The sequence below is a fragment of the Phalacrocorax aristotelis genome, chromosome Z (genome assembly GCF_949628215.1).
Source record: "Phalacrocorax aristotelis chromosome Z, bGulAri2.1, whole genome shotgun sequence".
Classification (NCBI taxonomy): domain Eukaryota; kingdom Metazoa; phylum Chordata; class Aves; order Suliformes; family Phalacrocoracidae; genus Phalacrocorax; species Phalacrocorax aristotelis.
The window spans coordinates 13,549,555-13,577,316 of record NC_134311.1 but is presented as its reverse complement, the minus strand read 5'-3'; the positions used below and the strand labels follow the sequence as shown (position 1 = coordinate 13,577,316).

The 27,762-nt window shown below is 42.2% G+C and overlaps 1 protein-coding gene across 2 annotated transcripts; it reads left to right on the top strand.

Annotated features, from left to right (window-relative positions):
• Nucleotides 1-200: 200 nt before the first annotated feature.
• RIGI (RNA sensor RIG-I) lies at nt 201-27,000 on the top strand. 2 transcript variants are annotated; one of them, XM_075079354.1, is made up of 18 exons: nt 201-2,058; nt 2,206-2,337; nt 4,189-4,367; nt 5,679-5,829; nt 7,637-7,762; nt 8,561-8,674; nt 9,651-9,804; nt 10,445-10,703; nt 11,395-11,557; nt 11,996-12,097; nt 14,222-14,379; nt 14,683-14,818; nt 15,708-15,856; nt 17,152-17,242; nt 17,950-18,120; nt 19,703-19,854; nt 23,555-23,701; nt 25,203-27,000. In XM_075079354.1, exons 1-18 carry the CDS (start codon nt 1,953-1,955, stop codon nt 25,500-25,502), a joined length of 2,790 nt encoding a protein of 929 aa, XP_074935455.1. In that variant the 5' UTR covers nt 201-1,952; the 3' UTR covers nt 25,503-27,000. The 2 variants fall into 2 exon arrangements, with proteins under 2 accessions (XP_074935455.1, XP_074935456.1); XM_075079355.1 differs by having other exon boundaries at nt 1,837-2,058; nt 8,564-8,674.
• Nucleotides 27,001-27,762: the final 762 nt, after the last annotated feature.

The following is a 27,762-nucleotide window of genomic DNA, read 5'->3' as shown; positions in this document are numbered from 1 at the left end:
AGCACATCTTCCTTTGTTATTCTACTCAAGGATACAGTGTCTCCAGACTCCCTTCTGTGTAATCACATATAGCAAGTTCTAAGACTATCTTATTCATAAAGTATTCCAAGTATTTCAAACTTAGCTATGTTGCTCCAGTTAGAGCAGGCTATATGTTCTTCTGAAGCCGGCATCAAGAATCAAAAGCAGGCTGTTTGCCATATCATTAGGCTGCAAATTAACCAATATCACTTATTTTATAGATATGAAGAAAGACAGTCAGTGTCCTTCCTTTCCATACCAGATAAGAACCAGAATCTCAGACTTATTACTGGACCAATTCTGTAACTGTATATGATTTATTTATTTTGAACAATTTTTGTGCTCAAGAGGTGTGCATGTGGCACTTGGGAAAATGCACAGAGCTACGGGGCAGGGTGGCCTGCGTCTCTGCCTGGAAATATTGGCCCTGCCATTTGTTTGGAGGGAGAAGAATAACTTTCAGGGTTTTGCAGAAGAAGGCAGCTTGAGTTCTTCAATCTAGGAAACCTGGTGCCCCCTGGGAGGTCGTGAGGAATGATCAAGGGGAAAAATTTAACCCACTTGTTTCCTCCTTTTAATGCTAAACTCACCAGCTGTTATTTCCGTTCTGTAACTGAGGGCTGATGTGCCTTTCTGTGGAAACTGAGCTCAGGCACAGCGAGGCCAGGAGCTCCTGCTTTGTTCACAGCACAGGAGGGACACACAGGAGGGATGTGCAAAGAATGGAGAGGTGACAGGTGCTGCCATTTAGGGCTTATTCACCTGTCTTTTTCTTGACATAGAAGCTGTTTGTCTCCCAGTTGTTTGACATTTCCCCAGCTAGGGGTGGATAACCTTCAGCTGAGTGTGACATTCATCTCACTGCATAGGGTTAAAACTAGGGTTAAATCCAAATGCAAGTCTTTCCTATCCTAGGGCCCTTTGAAAGGACAATGATACTAAGTCATGGTGGTACAGGGGATGTTTCAAATGAGATTTCCTATAATCCCTTTAGAACTGGATGGAATAGATAAGGAAAGACTCAAGAAAAGGAAGAGAAAGAAAATTAAATACTTGAGAGTAAAGATGGACTAGAACAGAGTAGAAAATGTGATGCCAATGGTAGCACTTCTTTCTGCCCCCACCCCCCTATCTGTCCAGTACAAGCCCATCACTCAGTGGTCTTGTGTTGACATGACTTGAGATGACAGAGATCTTGTATTGGGCCAGTACCTGTTAGTTGTCTATTTGAAAATGAGATTTATGGAGCTGCAAACAGCTAGAGGCTTCCATTCTATGTGTTAATGGTTAGAGGGAGGTTTGCATGTGGAGTTATCATGTTTAGCAGCTCTTCTGGGTGTTTTCAGGTCTGCAACCTGCTGGGCCCTTTTGTGAGCCTTATCTTTGATGCTCACTTCACTGCTATAGGGCAGTCAGGCACACCTCATTTGTAGGTTTCTAGGCTATACTAATGCTAGCAGCCGAGTAAGCAGTCGCTCAGAGCACGCAGGCGTCTTGCCTTGGTGTAAAGAATTAATTTTCAGTCTTTTGAAAACAAGGATACAGCCTGTAAATACAGTTCACGGTTTTCTGGGGGCAAAAGGGAAGAGGGGCCAAAGCAATGCCTCTATTTGTACTACTTCGCTGTGCTCTCCCTCACCCTGACAGACTGATCACAGGCTTTCCAACCGTGTGCATGCGCATATGCTTGCCTTTTTTTCCCTTTTGTTTTTTCCCCGCTACCCCCCCGTTTTCGCTTGCGAAGGGCAGCCGTCCCCTGAGAGCAGCGCCGTGCTTTCTCTGGGGCACCTTTCGGTTTCGATTCTCCCGCTAGCTTGAAGTTTCTGTTTCCTGCCCGCTCCCTGCCTGGGAGGGGGCTTCCTTTGGCTCCCCCGGGAGCCAGAGCCGAGCGGTGCCGCGGCCGAGGCGGGCGGCGCGGAGCCGGCCTGGCCATGACGGCGGAGGAGAAGCGGAGCCTGCGGTGCTACCGGCGGTACATCGAGAAGAGCCTGAACCCTGTCTACGTCCTGAGCAACATGACGCCCTGGCTGTCCGACGGTGAGGGGCCGGCCCCCCCCCGGCGCCCCGCGGCGCGGCGCTGCCCGGCGCCCGTCCCGCCGCCCGCCCGGGCCCGGGGGCTTCCCTCTCCCCGCCGCCGCTCCCACTCCCCTCCCTCACTCTTTGCCTGCTTCGGGTTTTTGCTAGAGGTGAAGGAGAGAGTCCGTAAGGAGGAGGAGAAGGGGGTGACGGCGGCCGCCGCGCTGTTCCTGGATGCCATCCTGCAGCTGGAGGCGGAGGGCTGGCTGCGGGGCTTCCTGGACTCCCTGGTTGCAGCAGGTGAGTTCCCACTCGCCAGCGTGGTCTCCTCCGCTACTCGTTTTCCCGAGCTGGGCAGGCCGGCCAGGCGCACCCCGGAGTGTGAAGGGTCGCTCCCGTACCCTTGGGCTTCTGCCGGGGGGTCTGGTCACGTCGGATGAGTCGCGGCAGGAAAAACTAGGTTGGCAGAGGCTGGAGATGAAACTCTTGGAAGGCATGGGGAAACGCCCATCTGAGAAGCAGCTGGAACAATTTCTGCTATGGAGAAGTCAATGAAGGACGAAGGGATGCAGGATAAAGGCTCCTCGACAGGAGGGTTGTCAGCCTCGGAGCATTCAGAGAGGAATAACACAGCCATGGTTCTCACCAACTGTGATTGAAGGAAGCCAAATCCTCTGAAAGAGAAGACTAAATGGGTTTGAGGATGTGTGTGGGGGTTAACTGGTAGCATGGCATATCTTCATTCAAGGACATAGGCTTAAATTAGAAGCTGAATTTTTAAAAATTATTCAGAGGTCTTAAAAGTCCTATGTTTCAAGAAGTAACCAACTATTAATAGTTTATAAATGAGATGATTGCTCCTTAGTAGCTATGACTGCTTGATGTGTGAGGTCTTAATGCAAATTCCTTTCCAAAACGTGACAGAAGACATTGTGAAGGTGTAAAATTACCAGGGTTTGCCAGCTTTCTTTTATATATGGTGGTTCTGTCATAGATCCTTGTTGCTGATTTGTTAGATATCTCGAATGCCAAAATCTCATGCCATAAGCCACTTCTGTTTTAGTTTATTCACTATTAACTGCGGATAGTTCCAGAATCTCAGTGAGGAATTATTTCTCATCACTTGGATGTAGCCCAATTTCCCCTTAAAGTGAATACTAGGTCCTAAGCAACTTTTTACCAGCCTGTGATAGTCCTAGTTTCTGAATTGCAAAAATACTTTCTTTCAACATGTTGATAGTGTTCAGTTTGCTGTATCTTCAGCAGAAAACTGAAAAAGTTAACCTGCTGACTCCAAGTGCTATCCCAAGTATTTACTAATTGAATCTGAGATTAGAATATATCATTACTCTTGTATTTGGCAGATGCAGAAATAGGTGATAATTAGATTAAAGACATTGTGGTGGTAAATACCCACACATCTCTCCCGCTCCTCCAAAAGAAAATAGAAAGTTAGCCAAATTCCTTCTGTTTGCCCACAGTTCCTCTGGGACCATGACCTGCTTCCTTCCACCCCTGGAGCCTACACAGCAAGTCACACAAGTCCTTTAAAAATTATTCCCTGCTACTGTCTGTTCCAGGACAGTATTTTCAGCTGTTTGCTGGCTGTCTAGGCTGCAAGTGTCTGGGTTGCTTTCAGTCAGGGAGTGGCTTGAATCCAATATAAGCGTTTTTGAAGGACAGTGGGGCCAAGGACAGGACTGAAAGGTAGAGGGCTGGTAAATAAAAGAAAAGGGGACCAGAGGTGTTTGTGGTTCTGGGTAGTGTCCTGTGCTCTGGGAATTCCTGTGGAAGCATATCATGGCCTGCAGAGATTCAGAGATTGTATTGGATCAAAGGAAGGTGTTTGTTATGGATGCTTGGGTGATGTGAGCTGTGGCTGTGTAGTGTTCTTCTCTTTGCAAGTATTACTGCTCTTCTAACGTAGGGTTTTTCATATTATACATACCAGTGCTGTAAAGGAAAACAGTCACTTAATACATAAAAACTGTTTGTGGTTCACCTAGATTTTTGTTAGTTACAGGCCAAAATAATTTTAATTTCTTCAGTGTGGCTGAGAAAGTGTTTGGGGTTTTTTTTTCAGTTTGTTCCTACCTCTTCTAGCTAGAGATTAAATTCATAGTAACAATTCATCACTTTTTTTTCTGAAAGGTTATACTGGACTGGCAGAAGCAATTGAAAACTGGGACTTCAGCAAACTGGAAAAACTGGAATTGCACAGACAGCTGTTGAAGCGGATAGAAGCAACAATGCTAGAAGTTGATCCAGTAGCACTCATGCCCTACATAAACACATGCCTGATAGAAAGGGAGTGTGAAGAGATCCTGCAGGTATGGTTAATGGTAAAATCCCAGTATTTGCCTAATTCTGCTGTGGAGATGCGCTGGCTGCCTCACTTGTGAGGTGAACTGGTGCCCATCTGTCAGGCTTCTGAGTGAGGAGGATGGTCACCCACAGTCCTCTGGGGAGGCACTTTGCTTTCTTCTGCTTAGAGGAGGCTTGGCTGTGTGGCTGCAGCTTCACACAGCAGCGCTGTCTGTGACACCTGCACATCTTGTTCTTCACCCGTCCAGCTTGGTGGGTAAGGTGGCATGCAAAAGGGTCGCAGGCAGAGAAGCAGGATGGGGCAGCTTTGGCCTTGACAGTGCTCAGCTGTATGTCTTTGCGGAGTCCAGGTTCCCGTGAAGAGACCTCAGGGGCTCTGGAAGGTGCCACATTTCAGTGAAATGGGTGCCTTGCTATGTCTTTGAAATAGACCCTTTTCTGGAGCATTCACACTGCATTAATGCTCCTAAAAATACAGATGGATGTAGGTCAAGTGGCATTTAGGTGTTGCTTAAATTGATTCCTGCTTGTCATGGGATTTGACATGGTTTGTCAGCACCCAAAGGGATGGTCGTAGGGTGAGATGAAACTTCTCTTCTGAAGTAGTTAGCTAAATGCTGTGTCACAGAAGTCGACATTTTCATTGCCTTTGGATGTGAAGCCTCTGTACTGTTACCCAGTTCTAGCTTAATGTTGTTATCAATGACTGATAACTCATCTATCACTTACAATGATTGATAACTAGCTGTAAATGATCACTTATAATTTACAGCTGGTTAATAATAAATTATTGATGCTGGGTGAAGGAGTCCCATAGGTGTTCTCACTCCTTGTGACTCCTGAGAAGGATTGTTTGCAGCTATTTTAATTTTAAAGCTGTATTTCTTTATAGAGGTACATAACATGTAGAAAGCTATTGCATCAGGCCTGCCATAGATTTTGTACTTCTGCATTTTCCTATTTTCCTATTCCGGAATGTTTTTTAATCAGTTTGGCCTCAGAGGTTTATGGCAGATATGGCTTATTACAAGGACCTTGCCAGATGAACATTCACAAAATAGCTCTGCAGTGTTTCAGACATTGTAAACATTTAAGCAAATAGTCTACCTGTTCATGTAGTCCAGCTAAGTTTAGTGTATGCCTAGGTTGGCAGAACTGAAGCAGTAGAAAGTAAATGAAATCTATTGGAAACCTTTTATTCTGTGAGAAGAAAATGCAATTTTCAGCTGAACATCAAACAAAACAAAGCAAAATATCAAAGAACAGTGGGTTTGATCACTCGAAGCTACAGCAACTTCTGTTTGTTGTGCGTGCAGCTTTGTGAATACAGAAGCAAAGCAGCTGGGATAACTAAACTCATTGAATGCCTCTGTCGATCGGATAAGGAAAACTGGCCGAAAAGCCTTCAGCTGGCGCTAGATACCACAGGATATTACAATGCAAGTGAGCTGTGGGATATGAGAGAAGGTAAGGTGCAAATTGTTTTTGTGATGCTCTCTTCCTAATTTTTTGTACCAGGCAGTAATTTTTTTTTTTTCAGGAGACTAAGGCTAATTTAAAAGGATACCATCAGATTGTACTGCTTATTGTTGTTTAAAAGTACCCCTTTTTTTTAAATTAAAATGTGTTTTATATATAGAATGAAATCTAGGCACTACCCTACAAACCATCGGGAATTACTTTTTGAGTATTTTTCTTCTCATATGGTTATGAACGATGTCTTTTTTTGGTAAACAGAATTGGCCAGTATACAAGGCTCTGAAGGTACAAAAGTAACAAAAATGTTTATCTTCTTCCCTCCCCTCTGCTGTAATTCACCTTTTGCCATCTTTTTGGCTGCTTGACTTCGGATAGATGCAATGTTTCCTGATAAAATATGATTAGTGGTTTGATATTCTAGGAACTGATACACTTCTGTGATCCACAGAGCAGATTATATATTTTTTTCTTTGAGAAATTGATAAGCAGCATTTACCAAGTCACTATGTTAATTTGTTGTAAAAATGCAGAATTTTCCCTAATAAGATTTTTGCTTTTGTAATTGAATTTACCTTTTTTCCACTTGAAAATTACCTATATGAGTACCCTGCAGCATGGGAGAATTTAGAGCGGAATACAGTATTTCATTACAAAACAATTAAGACAGAGAAGTGATTTTAGATAAACTGATTTGTATTTCTTTATATCTACGTTTGCATTATCCCAAACCACAAGTGATTGTTTGAATTTTTTTTAATTAGCAAGTGGGACAAGCTACTTTTAAGTGGCTTCTTACACCATATTTCTTGATTAGAAATGTTTTTATTGCTGTAGCCAAAAGTGTGTAATTTCTTATCTTTAATTTTATTTTTAATTATTTATTAGGAGATTTAATTATTATATATGTATAAATTATATATGTAGTTAATTTAGAAATAATTATATCTAAATATATATGAATAATAGGAATAATGTATATAGATATTATTTTATGTAGCTGATGGCTATATATATTATTTGGTTAGCAGTTACATTTCATAAGTTAGACATCACTGTCTTTTGGGGTGGCTTCTGCTAAGATCCAACTTAATAAAGCCAATGTCAGCCTAATGAAGAAATGTTGCCCATTAATGCTAGCAGTTAAGAAGAGTTGTTAGTAGAAGTTAATCGCAGATACCGTATGCTTTCTGGAGCTGGATTAGGGTGTGAATATACTCCTCTCCCTCTCCAAAAGCAGCGCTTTGTGTTCATGTGTTCTGTTTGCAATGAGACTCTTCATGCAAAGCCCAGTGACAGTTCTTTGAGAAGGTAATAATTATGGGGCCAAAGAAAATTTTAGCAAGCATCTTTGGAACCTCTCTGGATTATCATGTAAGATAAAGAATAGAGAGAGTCTTAAAATTTCTAGGTCCTTCCAAAAGGTGGGGGGAAAGGGAGAACAAAGTCTTGAATTTACAAAGCTTCTTTGAACTCCTAAGTATTTTTCATTCTTGTGGTTAATGTCCATGTTAAATCTGTAATCTTGTCACTAACGACAGAGGGTATAACTTTCCTCTCAATCTGTTATTTCCCTCGATTTTTAAGGGATAGATAAATGTGCATTGAGTATGTGGATCTTCTAAACTCAAGACTCTCAGTGCTACCCATCTTACTTAAAATGATGCTGCACCCAGGTTCCCTTTCATGTAGTCTGCCCATGCTAGCAACAAACTCCTTCACCTTGCCATCCCAGCAAATACAACATTTTAAAATCAAAAGGAGCAATAACATGCCTTTTTTTTTTGTGATTGTACAGATAATGGCAAAGATGTTGATGGTGAAATGACAGATGCCTTTGAGAACAGCTTTGAAACCATGATGGCATTTTCTGAAGAAGCAGAATGTGATAATAATCTCAGTGAAAATCTCTGTTCAGCTTCAGGTAAGACTTAGCAACTTAAACCAGTTTGTGGCTGGAATTCTCAATTTCCTTAGACTCCTGAAGGATCTGAATGCAGTGTACCACAAAGGAAGCTACTGAGGAACTAGAACTCTGACTTGATTTGTCTGTCTTTCCTAGTAATGTTTAAAGAATCTCATGCTGGGCATTGCACATGTTAGGGGTTGCCTCTCATTTACCACATTGCTAGTGCAAAGTTGTTCTGACAGCACATTATCGAGAAGGTCTCTAAACACCAGACTGTTGCTGATGTACCTCTGCTCTGATGTAACAAATTCACGACACCTGACATTAGACAGTTGAGAGAGCTAAGTGTGCTTGCAGGGGATCTGTGCAGTGGCTGTCATGTCTCACATGGCATCTGTTTTTCCACCAGTGGTTTCTAGTTCCTGTTCCATAAGTGCAAACCCTCTGAGAAGGCTACAGTTTAAGAGAGTATTACTTCAAAAGTTTATAGAGCAGAAAGCTAAAGGGAATACTGTGCATATATTTGGGGGAAAATAAGCCCTTGTATTTTCTTTGAGTTGAAAAAGACCAGTTGAGGTGAGAGTTGTCAGCCAAGATCTTGATATGAGTCCATTTTAGGAAGCACAGTCGAGCAGTAACGGAAGTATGCCATCAAACCTACACAAAGTTATTGTTTGGTGCATAAGCTTGTCTGTCAGAGAATGCTCTGTGTAGGCTGCGTGGACTGTCATTTTAGATAACAACTGTATGAGGCACAATTATTTTATGCATTTGTGTTGCAACACTCTTCATAAAAACATGGTTCTCTCCTAGAAGGGATCTATGAGTCTTCACATGTTTGTGAACCAAAGAAGGCTCGGAGCTACCAGATTGAACTTGCACAGCCTGCTATCAATGGGAAAAACACATTGATATGTGCCCCAACAGGTGAGAAAACAAATGTTGCTTAGAAGAGCTCTCTTGGTGGAGAGGGCTATGAAGGATAGGGAAGAGTAAAGGTTGAGTCAAACTTTCCCAGCTGTTTATTTAAAGGTAGTCTTCATTGCAGGAGTAGATCCAGTTCTAACCTGAAATTAATGACCAAGGCAGCACAGAGACTGAGCAAGACAAACATGTCTCTTGGCCCTTCAGTGCTCAATTTCAGATTTCCATGTTCTGAGCTCTGCTTTCTCACTCCTCGGTTTAGATTTTTGAGTTAAAATCACTCACTGCTGTCTGCAGATTTTTAAGGAATTTGGCTTGCAAGTTCAAGGAAAAATAGGATGAGTCGCCCTGAGACTCCTGTCTTCTGTACTGCAATGCCTACAGCATCAAAACAGCACAGGGAACTTAAGCAAGTAGCTCAGGACTCAACTGAGATCAATCAGCTCTTTCTCTCCACCTGTGTTTTCCAAGTTGGTAGCCCAATTCTCTGCTGGGCCCTGGAGAGGCAGGCAGGGTAGCAGGGGCAGGGACACAGAAGAGCTCTGGGTGGCCTGCACTGTCAGCCTGGGTGCTGAAGGAAAAGAAGTGTGAGAGGAGCAAGGCTGCATGGAGAAGGATGGAAGCTGAAAGCAGCTGGTGCCCATACCAAAGACTGATTTGATGTGGGAGCACACCCTAAGAGCAGAAATAGACATGGTGATTTCAAAGAACGCAAATAAAACTGAAAATGGATTTTCATAAATTTCATCAATTCCCAGAGTCTGCCACATGGTCTTTACAGACTGAGACTGCAAGAGAGAAAGGGATAATTCTGAGTGAGCAGAAAGCATGTGTTCCAATCTGTCCCTAGAGAATCTGGAAGTTTTATAGCCCCTTTGTCACCTCCCTGTTGTTACAGGCCATCAAGATGAGACAGGGTCCTGCTTACAAATATGGTCTTTTGTACTGGTGTTTTACCTTTCATGTGTTTTTTTTAAAGGATCTGGAAAAACTATTGTGGCACTTATGATTTGTGAACACCATTTCGAAAACATGCCCACAGGAAGAAAGGCAAAAGTTGTCTTTCTTGCAACTAAAGTGCCAGTGTACGAACAACAAAAAAATTTATTCAAGCAGCATTTTGAAAGAAATGGGTAAGTGTAATTCTACCTGGTGGCTTCCTCCACAGAAAATAAACTGCCCTTTAGGTCAGCTGTGGCTAGGGCAAAATGTAGTGGGTTTATTGGTGACAAGAGTGTTTGGTGTTAACAAAAGGATGATGCCTAGTGGTAAGAGCAGCAAGATACCATCTAGTCAGAAAATGATGGTCCATCTTTCAGATGTGACTGAAAATTGCTTAGGGGAGTATTGACAACCTATAGCTTCTGATCTTGAAGGAACTGATTACTGAATGTCCACATATGAATCCTGATAGTTATGGGAAAATGAGTCTGCTGGACAGAAAATGGTCCTGTGCTGTCAGATGTATACAGAAGAGGGATGAAGGGCAGGATCTGCAAATAGAGCTTATCTGTGAACTGACAGATGCAGTTTAAATGTACAAAATCACCACCCTCAAATCTAATACATTTTAGTTAATGGGAGTTGAAAATCCAGTTGTTTACCCTCAGCAGTTTTTCCTTAGCTTCTGTGGGTCAGACTGCCAGCCCCAACAATTTGACATTTTGAACTTAGTCATTACCCTTCAGGCTTGCTGAAAAGTCTATCCTTCTAGCTTTTTTTGCCCTTCAAGGCATACTTTTTCATACCCTGTCATTTGCCTCTTCTTCCTAGATATTCTGTTCAAGGACTTAGTGGTGATACCGTTGCAAGTGTCTCTGTAGAAAAGGTTATACAGGACAGTGACATCATTGTACTGACACCCCAGATTCTTGTGAATAGCATCAAGCAGCGGATCCTTAGCTCCCTCTCCATCTTCACTCTGATGATATTTGATGAGTGCCACAATACCATGGGCAACCACCCTTACAATGTGTTGATGACCACATACCTGGAAGAAAAATTTGACTCCCCTGCAAACCAGCTGCCTCAGGTAAGGCCCAGCCTGCCAGTGGTGGAAACATTAGAGAGAAGTGTTTTGCAGTGCAGTCAGCAAAGCCTGAAGTCTTGCCATTCATGTTAAGCCAGTTCAAACTCCCATTTAACAATGGCTGCAGATTGAAATGGTAGCATCTGGAGCACTTTTTCCAGTGTTGTATCTTCCCTCCAGCCATCAGGAAGGACTGATCAAAGACTGGAGTACTTGAGAGGAAACAGGATTTCTGGGGTGGGAGGAAGGCATGTGCCCCAGAACTTGGTAATCTCCTTATCACCTCTCTGTTGTTGTCTTCTGCAACAATAAAATGGGGTCACTGCCTCTGTTGACGGGGTTTTGGTCCAGCTGAGATGACATCTCTTCTGAATTAATGTGGAGGACTGTTCTGGGGGTGGATTTGCTGTTTCTGTGTATGATGAGCACTGGCAAATACAGCTGGTTATGGATTTAAGTGGGTGGATAGTTTATTTCCACTTAAATACTCTAAGCTTGAGTGCCTTGGAGAGGACACAAGTGGGGACAAGGTTTAGCCCTCAGGATTTAGTAGTTGCACTCATGTTTACTTCAGCTGCCTTTTTTGTTTCCTTGTTTTTGAAGACAGTGACAACTTGGCGATTGGTAACAGTGTCTCCTGTTTTTTTTTGTTTGTGACAAAGAGGCAACCACTGCTATTCATGTGTGTGCTCAGATTGTAGGTTTAACTGCATCTGTTGGAGTAGGTAATGCCACGACCATCCTGGAAACGATAGAGCACATCTGTACCATTTGCTCCTACCTTGACATACAGACCATATCCACTGTCAGAGAGAACAAACAGGATCTGCAGAGATTCGGAAACAAGCCAGAAACATGTGAGCATGCTTCATTTTTATTTTCCTGTGAGATGCAAAGCACCATAATTAAGGCAGCTATCCAATTCTCTTTTGGTAGCTGTAGTTAAAGCCTTAAAACTAAGCTGGAGCTTTGCTTCCTGCTGGATTGATAGGAGTTTAAGCATGCACTTCACTGTTGGCCTGCAGTAAGACAGTGCACACTTGGGAAATTTTTCTCCTTGCTGAGCTCCACAATCTCTGTTTTTTATTTAGCAAGGCAGAAAAGCCAGTGTAGTTCTGCCAGTGAAGACTGGGGGCTATTTCTTTCTGTGCAGCTATAATGCTCATTAAAAATAAACATTATTAAGATTGCATAGACCACCATATGTAGCATTGTCTTAGACATGTTCTTGTTCTGCACTGACCAGGGAAATGTTTTACTTATTCAGGCCACTGACTTCTGTTTCTTGTCTCTAGCTGTCAGACAGGTTAAAATGCGAGTTCAAAATCACTTTGCAGACATTATCTCAGGTCTGATGTCTGAGACAGAGGCGTTGATGAGGAAGATTTACTCAGTGGGTAAGATAATGTAATATGCCTGTAACTGGGATTCAGTCTTCAATTACGAGTGTTAATCCTCATGGCTCCTAGAACAGTCACTCTTTTTCCATTTCCTTTCTCCTCCTTCCTTTTTACTTACCTTTAACCAATATTTCCTAAATAAGAGATTACAGGTAGAAGAGTCAACTATTTTCCTGCTATACATAATTAGTTTGATGATCATAAATAATTTTGCTTGGATTTCAACCTGTGCTTCCTGCAACTTAAGGATGGTGTGCTTTTGACACTGTCAAACCATTTTGAATATTTAAAGGATCTGAAACAAAACTACCAAAGGGATTGCTTTCAAAATGCAATGAGCTGAATTTCTTTGATGTGTGATAGCTGTATGTTCTTCTTTAAGCATTTGTCCACATGATTCATACCTAAATCTGTCTCTGCTAAGGAAAACAGGAGAGTCTCAGTTATGGTGTTACTGTGAATGTTGTAATTTCTTCCTTTCAGCCAAAGTTTCACTCTTGCTGCTGTCACACTTCTCATATTTTCTCCGGCCTCTCTGATTTGTGCTCAGAGTTACATCTAGGGGTGCCCTGGCCACCTTTTCTGATGAGCATTTTCTTATCTTTATACCTCTGGGTAGCCTGTTTCCACTGTTTACCAGGTCTCCATTGTTTGCTGTTGAAAAGCATTTAAGGTAGTTTTACAGAGGAGGATCTGTGGAATAATGAGCACCACCAGAGAGGGGATAAGGCTGTCTAAGAAAGGAAACATTTGTCTGTAGGGCTCCAGCCTCAGGAGCTGCGGTGGTGTGAAGGTTTGAGGAGAGGACATGTGTGGCTGAGAAAAGCGAAAGGGTCTCATGGTCACGAGACCTAATTCTGCACCCCTGCAGAAATCAATTGATCTTTTCTGCTTTTGCAGGGTTCCTAAGTGGTGTCCACTAAGTGGCTTTTATCAGCAAATTTGAGAGCTACAGGGGGTACAAAGCAGAGACCCATGGATGGCTGTTCTCAGGATCAGCTTTGGTCTATCCAGCTCTGAATTAAAGGATTTTGCCTGTGCTTAGACTGTCTTCTGCAAACTGACTAGGGTGCCTTAAGACTGTTTTTCTCAGTTCTGTACTTCCTAGATTTCCTGCCCTGTGCCCTGCCCACCCCCACCCCCACTTTCTAGATATTGGAGAGTGCACTATATTCTGGGGCAGGAAGGAAGAATTAAAAAAAGCAAACCCAAAACAAAAAAATCCCACCAAACAGAAGAAAAACCAACCCAATGCAAAACCCAAGAAACCCCAAAAAAGAACAAATACAGTGGGAGTTTCAAACTGCACGCTAAATTAAATGAACACTTACGAAGCTTATTTCTGCATCACAGAAATCAGGCTTCCGTTCTGTGGACCCTCTGATTACTGAAGTTTGTGAAGCACTCAGAGTATGTAGGTGACAAATGAGCACTGAGTAATTCTGCCTCAAGAACAGGCCCTTGGGTAATATGTGTTTAAGTACCATGGACCGTTTAGCAAATGAATACTTAACTATTGAGTAGCTGGTAATTAAGGAGCAATGCACATGCCCTGTCTTGAATACTGTAGGCTTCTCATAGGGCAAGTGAGCTCTAATTGTATTGCTAAAGACTCTGCAGATGTGCATATCTACACAGATCCTCAGTTAAATTTTACTGCGTCAATTTTAGCCTAGCATCTGAGTATACATTGAAAGGTGGGGGTGAAGAAGACCGAGCCAGACTCTTCTCAGATGGTTCCCAGAGGCAGGGCAAGAGGCAGTGGGCACAAACAGGAATACTTAAACAACAGGAAGAGCCTTTGTTGTAAGGGTGGTCAAACACTGGAACAGGTTGCCCAGAGAAGTTCTGGAGTCTCTGTTGTTGGAAGTACTCAAAATGCATTTTGACATGATCCTGAGCAACCAGCTCTAGGTGACCCTGCTTTGAGCAGAGGGTTCAACTAAGGACCTCCACAGGTGCCTTCCAGCCTCAGTGATTCTGTGACTGTATCATACAGTGTTCTTCTGCGTAAGCTTTCTTAGACCTAACATTCATGGAAAATGTATTATATTCTAGCTCACTGTTCTGGTTATTTGTAAGTCAAGATGAACAAATGTTTGTTTCTTCGATCTTTACTAGATACTATGTCTCAAATCAGCAAGAAAGATTTTGGAACACAGAAATATGAACACTGGATAGTTTTCACTCAGAAGAAATGCAAACTGTTGCAACTGGCGGATAAGGAGAAGGAAAGCAGTATTTGTAGAGACCTTTTCATTTGCACTGAACACCTGCGGGTAAGTGTATATCCTCTTTCCTTCCACGCAAAGGTGGAGCCATCCTGTTCCTTCTGATACAGGTATGTTCACGTAGGAGCAGGTTTTGAACTTAATTTTATTTGACACAACCTAAAGCATAGTGTGTAAGAGTTGTGTCTTAAGATACTCATTAAGAACAGTATAGTGCAGAGGAGACTTCTTAATGCTTGTGTCGTCATGCAAATGGAAGAACAACACAAGTTTGTAATACCTAATCTAGCTAAATAAAATTTGTCTCACAGAAAATGAGGGTTAAATTTGCATATCTCTCTTTCTGAGCAGAAATTCAATGATGCTCTCATTATTAGTGAAGACGCCCGCATCGAAGATGCTGTAGCCTACCTAACTGAATTTTTCACAAATGTCAAAAATGGACCGTATACAGAGTTAGAGAAGCGACTGACAGCCAACTTTCAAGGTATTTCACACAGTACCTATGACAGTTGCAGGGGAGAAGAGGATGATCCAAGTGTTCAGAATAGGTGTGGTTGTTTTTCCAGAAACTTTGCACTTTTCAGAAGAACTAGTGTCCACGTGGGTGCAAATGTAGTGTTAGGGTAGGCAGGGGGGAGCTTACTTGCTGGGACTTCAAGCTTCTAGGGCAGGAGCTAAGGAAGTAGTAGTAATTGTAGTGAGATGGCTGTAGTAGGTTCTTACATGTCTGACCTGGAGATAAGGCAGCTGTGTCCTTAAGGGTGTGCCCCACAAGTAGGAGGGTGGTCTACAATCACAGATGCTGGCAGCATTAGATAAGGCAACGTACACTGCTCCATGCTTAGCCTCCTCTTGCCCAATGCTCCTGGACAAAGCCCAAACTTCTGGGAAGAAGCAGGTGACTCTTGTGCCCTTCTGATTAAAAGCTGCAGGTCACACTGTTCTCTAACTTCTGATTTAGTAGCAGTGTGCTGTAAACCAGCCTGTGGTTTGCAGGCTGGTGTGTTGCAGTGTTTACTGCAATTTTAAATCACTGGGCCGTCTGCCCTCTAGAGTGAGTTATTTCCTGAGAAGAAACAGCACCATGCTTTGCAAGACCTGAATTTGCTATGTTGCTGTCTTTCGATGCACGGTATGTCACAGAGGTTCTCCTGGCAGTTTGCTACAAAATGTGAGACATTCAGAATTTTTCTCTGGGGGTTTTGCTGCATTTAACCAATAGCTTTCTTTGTTTGCATCTGGAAGAATGGTATAGAAAATAAAAATAGATGCTAAAGAGAATGTGGGTGGCATTTGAAAGTAGGTTTGGGTAAGAATTTTGTTTTCTGCATTAAAGGAGGTACATTATTCAAGACACTGCTGTTTTCTTCCAGAGAAAGAACCAGAAATGACTGCTCTTTCAAAAGACGAATCAAATGAGAATCCCAAGCTGGAAGAGCTTGCTTGCATCCTGGATGAAGCATACCGCTATAACCCACAGACTCGCACTCTTCTCTTTGCTAAGACAAGAGCCTTAGTAGCTGTAAGACTTTTTTTTTTTTAAAGCTCCTAAAATTGGAAGTGAGAAAATAAAATGCCTCATCTATTACCCTTCCCATTTTGATCTGGAAATAGAAAAATATGCATGTAGTTTATCTTCCTAAGAAAATATTTCTCTTTCTGTAGCTTCCTAAGCACTGATGCTTTGAGACAGGATGAGAGGGGTTTTTTTTCTTTTTTCTAAAAATGATGGTTTAGGGATGGTCCTTCATCGCTTCTTCTTGCTACATGTCATAGTTGATCATTAAGCTATCAGATTCTTACTTTAAGCCTGAAGTCAGTTTTAAGAAGATGTTTTACAAGGTTTTTGGCTTTAATGTGGCAGTGTTATAAACAGCAGTGCTGCTGTATTACTGACTGCACATCAGGAGGTATTTACAGGTTTCCTGGAGGGTTCCCATGGGCCCAAAGGAGGTCTGTGCCCTAGCATGTGTTCTTGATGAAGAAAAAGGAAAGACTTTGTGGACCAGATGTTCTCCAGACCCTTCTGATGCAGTGGTCTATTTCATGCTTGCCTAGGATCAAGGATCTAGGCTGGATGATCTTTTTTTCTCCCTTCCAATACCTTGATGCCAGAAAAAGTTCATGCTTGAAGTTAAGTGTGCTGCTAATCATTAGCTTTAGTAGTTTTTAAACATTTGCTGGAAGGTATCGTAGTCTCTGGCTACTCTAAAATGATTTATCAGCTGAAAGTCCCAACCCCCATTTTATCCATGGATATAGACATGCTGGATGAATTGCAAAACAGAGAAAAAGGCAGGCTAAAGTCCAAACTAACAACACCAAGCATCTGCTGGCAATTTTCCATTACAGATGTAAAAGCTTACGGTAGCTTAGCTGAATGTTGTTCTCATGTAAAAACAATTTGAAAGTGCTATTCACTGTGCCGTGAAAAAGTTCAGTTTGTCATTAGCAACTCATTTCCTTGGGATCCCAGAGGTGTAGTATTTGGTGATCTGTTGGTTTATAAGAGAAAAAGGCATACTTTTTAGCAGTGAAAGGCTGCTTGCTCTCTTTGCTCTCTACCCAACCTTTAAGTTGCAGGGGATGGAAAGGTGGAAATCAGTTGTGGCATGGTTGGATCTGGTATCACAGCTGTGACCCTTGCTTTCTCACCTATTAACAGATGTTCCCTCCTGATGTACAAGTTCCACCTTCTTTTCTGCTTTTGGTTCTCGGAAGTATTAATTGCCTAGGCAAGCCTGGGAGGGTCTACCTATCTATCCAAAACTAGCACTTCATCTGGGCAGGGATCTAACTCCCTGGTTTGCTTTCTAGGCTTTGAAGAAGTGGATAGAAGCAAACCCTCTACTTAGCCACATAAAGCCAGAAGTGTTGATGGGTCGTGGAAGAAGAGATCAAAAAACAGGTAGGCAGGTTTGCACTGAGGAATACCAGTTGCTAGACCTATGGTGGCTACACTGCTAAAATGGTTCTACTCTCCCTGTGTTCATCGACTGTGCTCTTAAACGGAGGTCACGCAAGTTTGTGCTATGCTTTCTTCCATATCTAGAAGACCTTTAACCAATCCTAAGGAGATGCTTGTTTTTTTTCCATCCAGAATCTTCGGTTAAAGCAGCAGTAACACTGTCAGTGACCCTTTGCTGCAGGATTCTTTTGCTAGTTCAAAAGGAGTTTAGAAACTGTTCACTATCATGGCTTCTTCTGATTACCTCTAGTGGTATTTTCCCCGTTCCTTTTACAGATTCTTACTTTGTGTTTGGTGGCACAAAGACATTTTAAGGTAGAATGGAAGCTACCACTGAAATGAATTACGTTAAGAGCTTAAATTAAGAGTTGGGCTTAAAATAACTAAGGTGTATGGGTCTCTAACAATGATCAGCTAAGTGTTGTGTCTGAAATGGTGTTTCCCAGGGTAACAGTTCTAGTGGTGCATGAACAGGAATTCCTGCTCCATGGGTGTAGCATGCAGCCAGCTGGATATGCAGACTTAGAGTACTTTTCTAGATCAAAAGGACATGCTCATTTCTAATCACTTAAGTAAGAGTAAATTCAGGTATCTTGCTCAAGGAACTCTTTAGTGTTTTTTCCTGACACAGTTTCTTGATACTGTAGGTATGACCCTCCCAATGCAGAAGGGTGTGCTGGATGCATTCAAAACCAACAAAGAGAGCAAACTGCTAATTGCTACATCTGTTGCTGATGAAGGCATTGATATTTCTGAGTGCAACCTTGTCGTACTCTATGAATACTTCGGTAATGTCACCAAAATGATCCAAGTCAGAGGTATGGACTTTTAGAGCAATTATTTTAGAAACCTGTATTGGCCTAAAAATGGACATAAAGTGATACTGAATGGCAGTTTGGAAATACTGTAGTAATATGTGCATGTGTTGCTGTTGTTCCTCTGTGCCCCTGAGTGAAGTCAGATGAATGATGGCACTGGACGTGACAAATTTGTTCACAGAACTGAGTCATTGATGTTGTGCGACTTTTGTTTTGCCATGCAAATTAGCCATGCTGCACAAGGTTATTGAACTGTTGAGGACTGATCCCTCAAGCAGATAATTATAAACAGAATTATGGCTAGAAGAGCTGTAGTCAGAAATAGTGCAAGGCATTCTGACTGTGGCAGTTTACAAAGGACTGCTGTTCTTTGTCCTTACCTGAAAGGAATTTCATGTGTTCCTTGGCTTCTGAAAACTTTCCCCTGCCCAGTGGCTTATTCTGAACCCAGCTACTCACAGGTACCGAAGGCCTTTGCATATGCAGACCTCTAACGTTCAAGACAAAAAAACCAAACCAAACCAAAAAATCCCCCCAAACCCCCCTGTTTCTGTCTTGACAGGCTTCTTTAGACAAGCCAAGACTTTGTTCTTGAATCTTGGTGATTTTACAATAGGGCCAGTAGAGGGGAATAAAGAGCCACATTAAGTACTGGTTTCTGTTTAACATTCCTAAATGTTCTAAAACTGCCGACTTCTTTCAGGGTACAATATTTAGTCATATCACCCAACTAGTTAACTTCATAATTTGACGGGAAGTGATCTCCATTGTACTGAGTCCTCTGCTTTCAGGGTTTGATTTTCCTCTGATTTTCTTACTTTTGTCTTATAATGAAATAATTGGTCCAGAATTCATGTTTATGGGTGAAAGGATAGTGTTTATTCTTAACAAGCCATTAAAGATGCAAAGAAAATAAGTTGTGTCAGTTTTAAACCACATAAAGTCATGATTTGCGGGGAATGGGAGCTCAAAGCAAATGTGAACTTTTTTCTAACTGAAATACTTCTAAACTCGTATGAGATCCCTATAGTTCTTAGTTTGTGTGTGTCACAGCAGTAAAAAGCAGGCAGGCAGTAGGCATAGACAGGTGGAAGAGATGGCACTTGCTTTTGGTGCCTCTTGCCAGCACTGTATTTCCAGTTCCTCAGGTTTTCTGTGATTGATTTTTTTTTTTTCTTTGTCTTTTCATAGACACTGATTAGCAGGGCAGAAGCCTAGTAATTAAGACTAAGGTGAACTCTTCTCCTCTACCTTTTGTTTCCACAAGAAGGCACCAAGATGCTGCACAATAACTGAAGTGTCAAGCATGCCTGAGATTAAATGGGGCAGGCACAGAAGTAGGCAGTACAGCACTGGCAGGGGCATATCCATGAGGATACGTGGAAGGGGGCATCTTTTTCTGGTTTGTGATCAAAGAAGACAGAGCTGAGAGAACACTATTTAGAAGCAGCATTACCTTAATCTGAATGTGGGAAACAAAAGCAGCCACACAGAAAGTCCTTAAAGCTCTGTTATGGCATAGCTGCTGCTTTTGCACTTCTTGTTAAGAGTAACTAAAGAGGAAAAATGTATTGCTGTATAGGTCGTGGAAGGGCAAAAAACAGCAAGTGCATCCTTGTGACAAACAAAGCAGAAGTGGTTGAGTATGAGAAACACAACCGTTATAAGGAAGAAATGATGAATGAAGCTATTGAAAATCTACAGAATTGGGATGAAACAACATTTGCAAGAAAGGTTTGTACTTCTGTGGAATTTTCATACTCAAATATACAGGCATAATGTATATTGGTGCTCTATCTATGACCAAGTGATAACCTGAGGGAAGTGTTCATTTCAGACTAATGCTAGATTGGCAGAGAAGGGATAGTATGTATTGCTAGCTTGCAGAATGTCATCTCTACTGTAACTATAAAAAGAAGTTGAGGTAGAATTTACATAAACTCAGTTTAGAAGTAAAATATAAACTATTCAGTCCACTAGAAGGAAAATATTGCTGTGCCTGCATGGATAGTGGACAGGGAGATGGACAAATGTGCAAATGGTGGTACTATGTCCATCCATATTCATGTTCAGAAGCACTTTATCTTTGCTGCAGCCCAGTACAAGTGCTTTTCTAAAGCTGTTTGTTGTCATGCCAAGTACTTGTTGATTTTTGAGCAGTGGTTTCTGGGAGATTCAAGAAACCATTGCCTGGGACATTAACAGGATGACATTTGGGTTGGTATATGCTCTTCTGCTGGTGATTTCTTTTGTACTGCCTACAGTGATATTCATCTTTGCTTCAAGCAGATAAGCAAACCTAGTAGAACACCTCAGCATGCGTTCAGTGCTTTACATTAACCCTGCTGTGTGCTGAGCACTTACCAGACCAGAAAACATCATAAGGGTAGAAAAAAGTGTCAAGAACTTCTGGTGCTTAGGTGACATGCAAGAGGTGTCTCAGGTTAAGCCAATGATGGACTTTCAGTCAGGCAGGTTCCTGCCTGGCACAGCAGGCGTATCTCCTCTGGGACCACCCTACCTTCCCAGGTGGCCTTGCATAATAGGTACAAGGCTCTGCAAGAGGAACCGAACAACGACGATGGTTCATCTAGCTTGGAGGAGTTACTATGGTTAAGTTGGTAAGTTGGCCTATGCCCGCTGTCCAAAATGCTTCCCATAAAGAAAGAACAGATGGGTCATTGTCATAGGAGACACTCTTCTGTACGGAACAGGAGGCCCAATATGCTGACAGGACCCACTTCTTAGGGAAGTCTGCTGCCTCCCTGGGTTCTGGGTTAAAGATGTAAAGAGAAAGCTTCCTACCCTGGTACGGCCCTTGGATTATTACCTGTTATTGATTTTTTATTTAGGCAGCAATGAAGTTGCAACAAGAAGTCCAAGGGCAATTGAGAGACTTCAGGGCCTTGCTATGATTGGTTAGGGATCAGGAGCACAGGTAGTGTTCTCCTCTATCCTTCCAGTTGCAGGGAATGATGAAGAAAGGAACAGGAAGAGCCAAGAGATCAATACCTGGCTCTGAGCCTGGTGTCAGTGGCAGAATTTGGGGGGTTTTTGATCATGGGTTGGTCTGCCCGACACCAGGCCTGCTGGCAACGGATGGGGTGCACCTGTCTCAAAAGGGGAAAAGGATCTTTGCACAGGAGTTAGCAGGGCCCATTGAAAGAGCTGTAAACTAGATTTGAAGGGGGAAAGGGATAAAACCAGGCTCACTAGAGATAAGCCTGAGGGTGGCATGCCAGTTTTCGAGGGATGGTGTGCTAGCAAGGTCCTTCAGTCTGCCATCTCAGTGGAGGCAGCGGATGGAAGTCCACATGGTATCAAAGATACAAGGGTTATTGATATGTTAGAAACCACAGGAGCACCTGAGAACAGTCACATAGGAATTAAGGCTTCTCCCCAAAACAGAGGTTAGCATATGCGACACGCATCTACAAGAAGGGCCAGAAGGAGGATCCAGGGAACTATAGGCCTTATCAGTCTGACCTCGGTGCTGGGGAAGATTATGGAGCAGATTATCTTGAGTGTCATCATGCAGAACATACAGGACAAGCAGGTGATCACACCCAGCCAGCATGGGTTCATGAAAGGCAGGTCCTGATTGACTAACCTGATCTACTATGACAAGATGACCTGCTTAGCAGATGAAGGGAAGGCTGTAGATATTGTTTACCTGGACTTTAGTAAAGCCTTTGACACTGTTTCCCACAGCATTCTTCTTAAGAAACTGGCTGCTCACGGCTTGGACAGGTGTTGTGGTGGCCGGTCAGAAGCAGTGCTTGCCAGGGCTCAGAACTAGGGCCAGTTCTGCTTAATATCTTCATCAATGATCTGGATGAGGGGATCAAGTGCACCTTCAGTAAGTTTGCAGATGACACCAACTTGGGCGGGAGCGTTGATCTGCTCGAGGGTAGGAAGGCTCTGCAGAGGGACCTGGACAGGCTGGATCAATGGGCCAAGGTCAGCTGGATGAAGCTCAACAAGGCCAAGTGCCGGGTCCTGCACTTGGGTCACAACAACCCCAGGCAACGCTACAGGCTTGGGGAAGAGTGGCTGGAGAGCTGCCCGGCAGAGAAGGACCTGGGGCTGTTGGTTGACAGCTGGCTGAACATGAGCCAGCAGTGTGCTCAGGCGGCCAAGAAGGCCAATGGCATCCTGGCTTGTATCAGGAATAGCGTGGCCAGCAGGAGCAGGGAGGTGATCATGCCCCCGTAATTGGCACTAGTGAGGCCAAACCTTGGATGCTGTGTTCAGTTTTGGGCCCCCCACTACAGGAAGGACATTGAGGTGCTGGAGCATGTCCAGAGAAGAACAAAGCTGCTGAAGGATCTGGAGCACAGAGAGGCTGAGGGAACTGGGGTTATTTAGTCTGGAATGAGGCTGAGGGGAGACCTTATCACTCTCTACAACTACCTGAAAGGAGGTTGTAGCAAGGTGGGTGTTAGTCTCTTCTGCCAAGTAACAAGTGACAGGATGAGAAGAAATAGCCTCAAGCTGTGCCAGGGGAAGTTTAGTTTGGATATTAGAAAAATCTTCTTCACCGATAGGGCTGTCAGGCATTGGAACAGGCTGCCCAGGGAAGTGGTTGAGTCTCCATCCCTGGAAGTATTTAAGATATGTAGATGTGGCAATTTCAGACGTGGTTTAGTGGTGGCCTTGGCAGTGTTAGGTTAGCAGTTGGATTTGATGATCCTAGAGGTCTTTTCCAACCTAAATGATTCTATAATTCTATCTTCCTAGACCTTTGTGATAAATTTCCCAGGGAAGACTGGACTAAACCAGTGGCAACCACTACAAATAAAAAGGTTTTTGTTCACAGTTCTGCCAAATCTGTGTGGATTTGCAGATCACCCATGTGTCCAGGCAAGCTTTCAGAGACAGAGCTGTGCAACAAATGATGTCTAAGGCTCTCTAGCCTTTGCAAAGTTTCTTGTCCAACCTCTGAGGTTTTTTTTGGCTGCTCCTGCTTCTTCTCAGAGGATTCTGTTTCAGTAGGAGCTGCAGCTTCCCAGCCCCAGGCTATGGCTGTTGCTTCTTTCTCTGCCTGCAATTTCTGTGGTCTATAGAGCCTCCTTTCCAAACCGTGGGCTTCCCAGAGCAGTAGCACTACTTCTGCTGTAGGGAGTCTCACATGATTTAGTCTTCACAAAGACTTAATAGTATTATGACCAAAGGGGCCGTAGCGGGGTAGAGGGGAGGAAGAACAGACAGCATAAATGCTGTTCATCATGTAGTCTTATTCTAGCCTTGCATTCTTGACCTGACAAATATACCACATTCTTTCTTTGGTACAAATTGCTAGAACAAGGTATGTTTTGTTTATTTGCTTTTAAGTAGTAGGTTCCTAGATATTACATATCCTGAGTCATATTTAGACAGACATTGGGTGTCTCTTAATTTCATAATGATCTTGATTTTTATTTATTTATTTAAGATATGTGACCTGCAAATGAAAGAAAAGGCATTACGAGATTCCAGGAAGAATGATACAAGACCTAAGTTAGTGGAAGGGAAAAAAAATCTTCTGTGTGGAAAATGCAAAGCATACGCCTGCAGTACAGATGACATCAGAGTTATACAGGTATGTCTCTGTTTGGTAATCTGCATCCACGAACACCAGAGAAGGCAGCATTATTGAACTAACAGCATTGTTTATCAGTGTGGAAAGTAGGCTATTTTGTGCAAATTGGAGCAGAAAAAAATTCTGAGTAAATCAGTAAACCACAGGACCAGTCGTAACTACCTTGTAGCATGTTATGAAGGTAGTTGATGATGTTGAAGGTGTGCAAGTATGTGATATGACAGGAATCAGTTCAGCTTTCCTGAACCCCCTTTCGTTAAAAATTGATCAATTTTGTAGAAAACCTCTTCGATAACATAACCTTCTAGTGTAACTGCTGGATATTTACTTTCTCAATTAGCATTAAGATTGGAAGTCTTCCTGCAGTTGAGAGATCTCTCACCCTTTCTCTTGACTGAAAATTACCCATACAAACTATTGAGATCAGCTAACTGTGTTTACCTTGGCTTATGGGCCAGTTTTCTGTTTTGAAAGGCAAGGCAAACCATAGTTTTAGAAGAGGAGCCCTTTATTCTTCAATATTATTTTATTCTGTATTCTTCAGGTAGTTCACATTGCTTCTGTGTATCTCATGGAGACATTTTTATTGTACTCTTTCTGAACTTGAACTTCTCTGTAGGCCCAAGAAGCCAATACTCCACACATGGAAAGTGGAGATCGTGAAAGAGAGCCTTTCTCGGCACTCTGAGCCCTTCTAGTTCTGAAATTTGTTCTTTCGAAGCTCGTATTTGTGCCACTGTGAAAAGCGGAGTTGTGATGTGGTATGGAGCTTCAGCAGTTGTACTGCTGGCTTGCCACCTATACCTGTGCTAATAGATCTGAGAGTTTAGAAAACTCTTCAGAAAGAGTTTTTGATTAGTACTCTGCAAATAACCCCTCACAATATTTTAAATGATCCCTACAAAATGAGTTCTGTCATAGTTCATACTGTATATTTAGTGGAAGTTGCACTTCATTTCCAGGAGGAAATAGTTTTCAGACTCCAGCTCAAATTGTACATATGCTTTCAAATTAAGTTGTTAACGTATATAATCAAAGATTTAAAAAATTATGAACAACTGTAACTCCATTACCTTTTTAAGGTTACTTTTCCAACCACTGCAAAGTAATTGCATCACCCCTCATGGAAAGCTGGAGGCTTGTACTTAAAATGAGTGGGAAGCAGGAGTCTTTCCAGTTGTCTGGATGACTTATGTTAGTTTTATGCGCAAGGCTCAAATACTGCAAGCACAGTTTTTAGAGAAGCTAAGTAAGTTCAAGTATGTATAAGCTGCTGATTGGTGACATAGTAATTTTGGTTTTGGTAAGCCCATGCCTGGGCCTTTCTAATACCTGGTATTTAATGAATTGGGGAAAAAGAGCAATGAGCCAAGGGTGCTGGAAGATGAGTCTCCCAAACAATAGGAAGAACCTTACCAGGGTGTGAGGGGAAGGGGAATGTCAAGTAAAAAAGAGGAATGGTGTTTCTACTGTTAAGCACTTCTGGTTTGTGTTGTTTCAGGAATCTCATCACACTGTCATAGGAGATGCGTTCAAGAAGCGTTATATAACAAAGCCTCACCAGAAACCCATTCAGTATGATAGTTTCGTGAAAAAAAACAAGATGTATTGCCAAAATACTAACTGTCAGCATGACTGGGGAATCACAGTGAAGTACAAGATGTTTGATAATCTACCAGTGATCAAAATCAAAAGCTTTGTACTAGAGAATGTTGAAACTGGGACACAAATGGAGTTTCAGAAATGGAGAGATATTAATTTTTCTTTGAAGAATTTTGATGTTGAAGAAACACCCAGCTGAACTCAGCATTTTAGCGCATGTGTCGCCCTACTGCACTAAACTGAAATACTAGATGATCTATTTCTGTGTATAAAAAATTCTTGCTTTTTATGCTGTCTGATATACTAGGCCCCATCAGCATTTGGCTAGATTAAAAAATGCTAGTATTGGCCACTAAAAAATACTTGCTCTCCAATTAAAACTTTCACCAGAAGTTTTAATATAAGCATGGACAAATATGTGCCTAAGCACCTAGATCTTAATGCTTGCAGCTATGAAGAAGCTGGTCTGAAAAAAACAAAATGAAGTTGAATGACTAACTGAACATCTAATTTTAGGTGACAGGCCACAACGTCAAGCATTTCTGTGTGAATCAGAATCTTCTTTGTTACTGCTAACTTCTGGTTGGATTGTACCTGCATGCAGACAACATGGCATATGCATGCTGATGCTTTAAGCGCTATTTTAGCTACTTTTAAAGCTTTTTAAAAATAACCTTTAGTGCTCTAGGCATTTTGGTATATAGAAAATGAAGACTGAATGTCCAGCAACTTTTCTCTAAGGAAGATATTGCATGTTTTAAATCCATCCTTAGCAGAGAATGTTTCTGCAACGGTTTGAGAAATGCAGTAGGGCTTCACAAATCCCTCCTTCCCTACCCAGAACCCAGACTTCTCTCAGAAAAAACAAATTTCTACAACCAGTTAGTTATGAAACCTTGTTTAACTTGTACACTGTAAAGCACTTGCTGATTCTACCGATCTTTAACAAGCTTAATCTTCAATATTTCTGGAACCAATATCAATGATGTTTTCAGTTCACTTTATGCATTTGGTAGTGTAGTAAGGTAGGTATGTAGAAGGATGGTGTCTGAAACACTTGAACTCTGAATAAAACAAACCATCTTGAACAGGAACCTAACCTGGAGTCCAAAAATTATTTAAGTTACCTAAACCCTAGTCAGTGAGACTTGTGGTGTTCTTTTAAACAGTATTATCTGGTATTAAAAGCAAAACAACTTTTTAAGCACTGCTTTGTGTTCTACCCTAGAGCACCCCTCTTACTATGAAAGCTGTATGCACTGTACAGGAAACCTGACTCTCACTCCTACAGTAACTTAACCCTGTGCTTATTTTTTACCTAGTAAATTTGGTGTTCTTATAGCTGCTTCCAAAAAGGAAACACAAAAATGGATAAAGATGATTTATGGTTGGATAATACCTCCCCTCCAAAAATATTAGGAACAAAGATTTTGAAAAAGGCAGGCATAGCACTTTAAAATTAAAAGTACATGGAAAAATCACAGTCCTTCAGTATCAGTTTGCTGGGTGAAAAGGCCATCTACTTTGGGACTCATGGCATAGAAAATAATTGGTCTTAAGTTTTACAGCTTATAGTAAAAACTACTGGGAAGTTAAGGGATTTGTACAGTTTCAGTCTTTTCCTACTGTTTAAAAACAACGAGTAAAACAACTCTCCAGTTCAGCCTAAATGACTGTAATAAAGGTCAGTGAACTAACACATTACTAAGAATTCAAATTGATACAGTAAGCCTACCTTCAGTACACAGGGGAAGAACACCAGCACTCAGCCTTCGAGACCATCCGATTTTTTTTTCCACAGTTGAACCCAAAATTGCATATTGATTACCAAATAATACTCAAGATTATGATCATACTAACAGGTCTCTCAATTCCTGAAGTTCAGACTGAAGCTCAGTTCAGTTTCTGCCCATTGCTTTGTTCCCTGTCATCAGGCACCACTGAAAAGAGCCTGGCTGCATCTTTGTGCTCTCTGTTCAGATACTTGTACACAAACAGCAGATGTCCCTGAGCCTTCTCTTCACTGGGCTAAACAGTCCTGGCCCTCTCAGCTTGTCCTCACATGAGAGATGCTCCAGACCCTGCAATGTCTTTGTGGGTCTCTGCTGGATTTGCTAGAGGGACTATTTGTTGTAGTCAAGCAAGAATACCCTGTTGCAGTCGCAGTGCAATCTCTATCCCCTCCTCAGGCCTCTTGAGTTCTTTCAGAACTATTTTCATTGCTTTTTCCACATACAGCTGGAGCCGCCTGCACTAAAAATACATTAGGGGATTACTTTGAAAGAATTTTTCCACTATGTTAATTGTTATGGCAGTTGCTCTAAATACATTTAAGAGTTAGTACTATAACCCTGTTTATCTCTGAGTAAGAGGGTATTTGTTATCACAGTAAATAGATTAATCTGGTATTGTGGATTGGGCCGTTAATGACTTCAGTGAATGCGTTAGTATAACCAGTG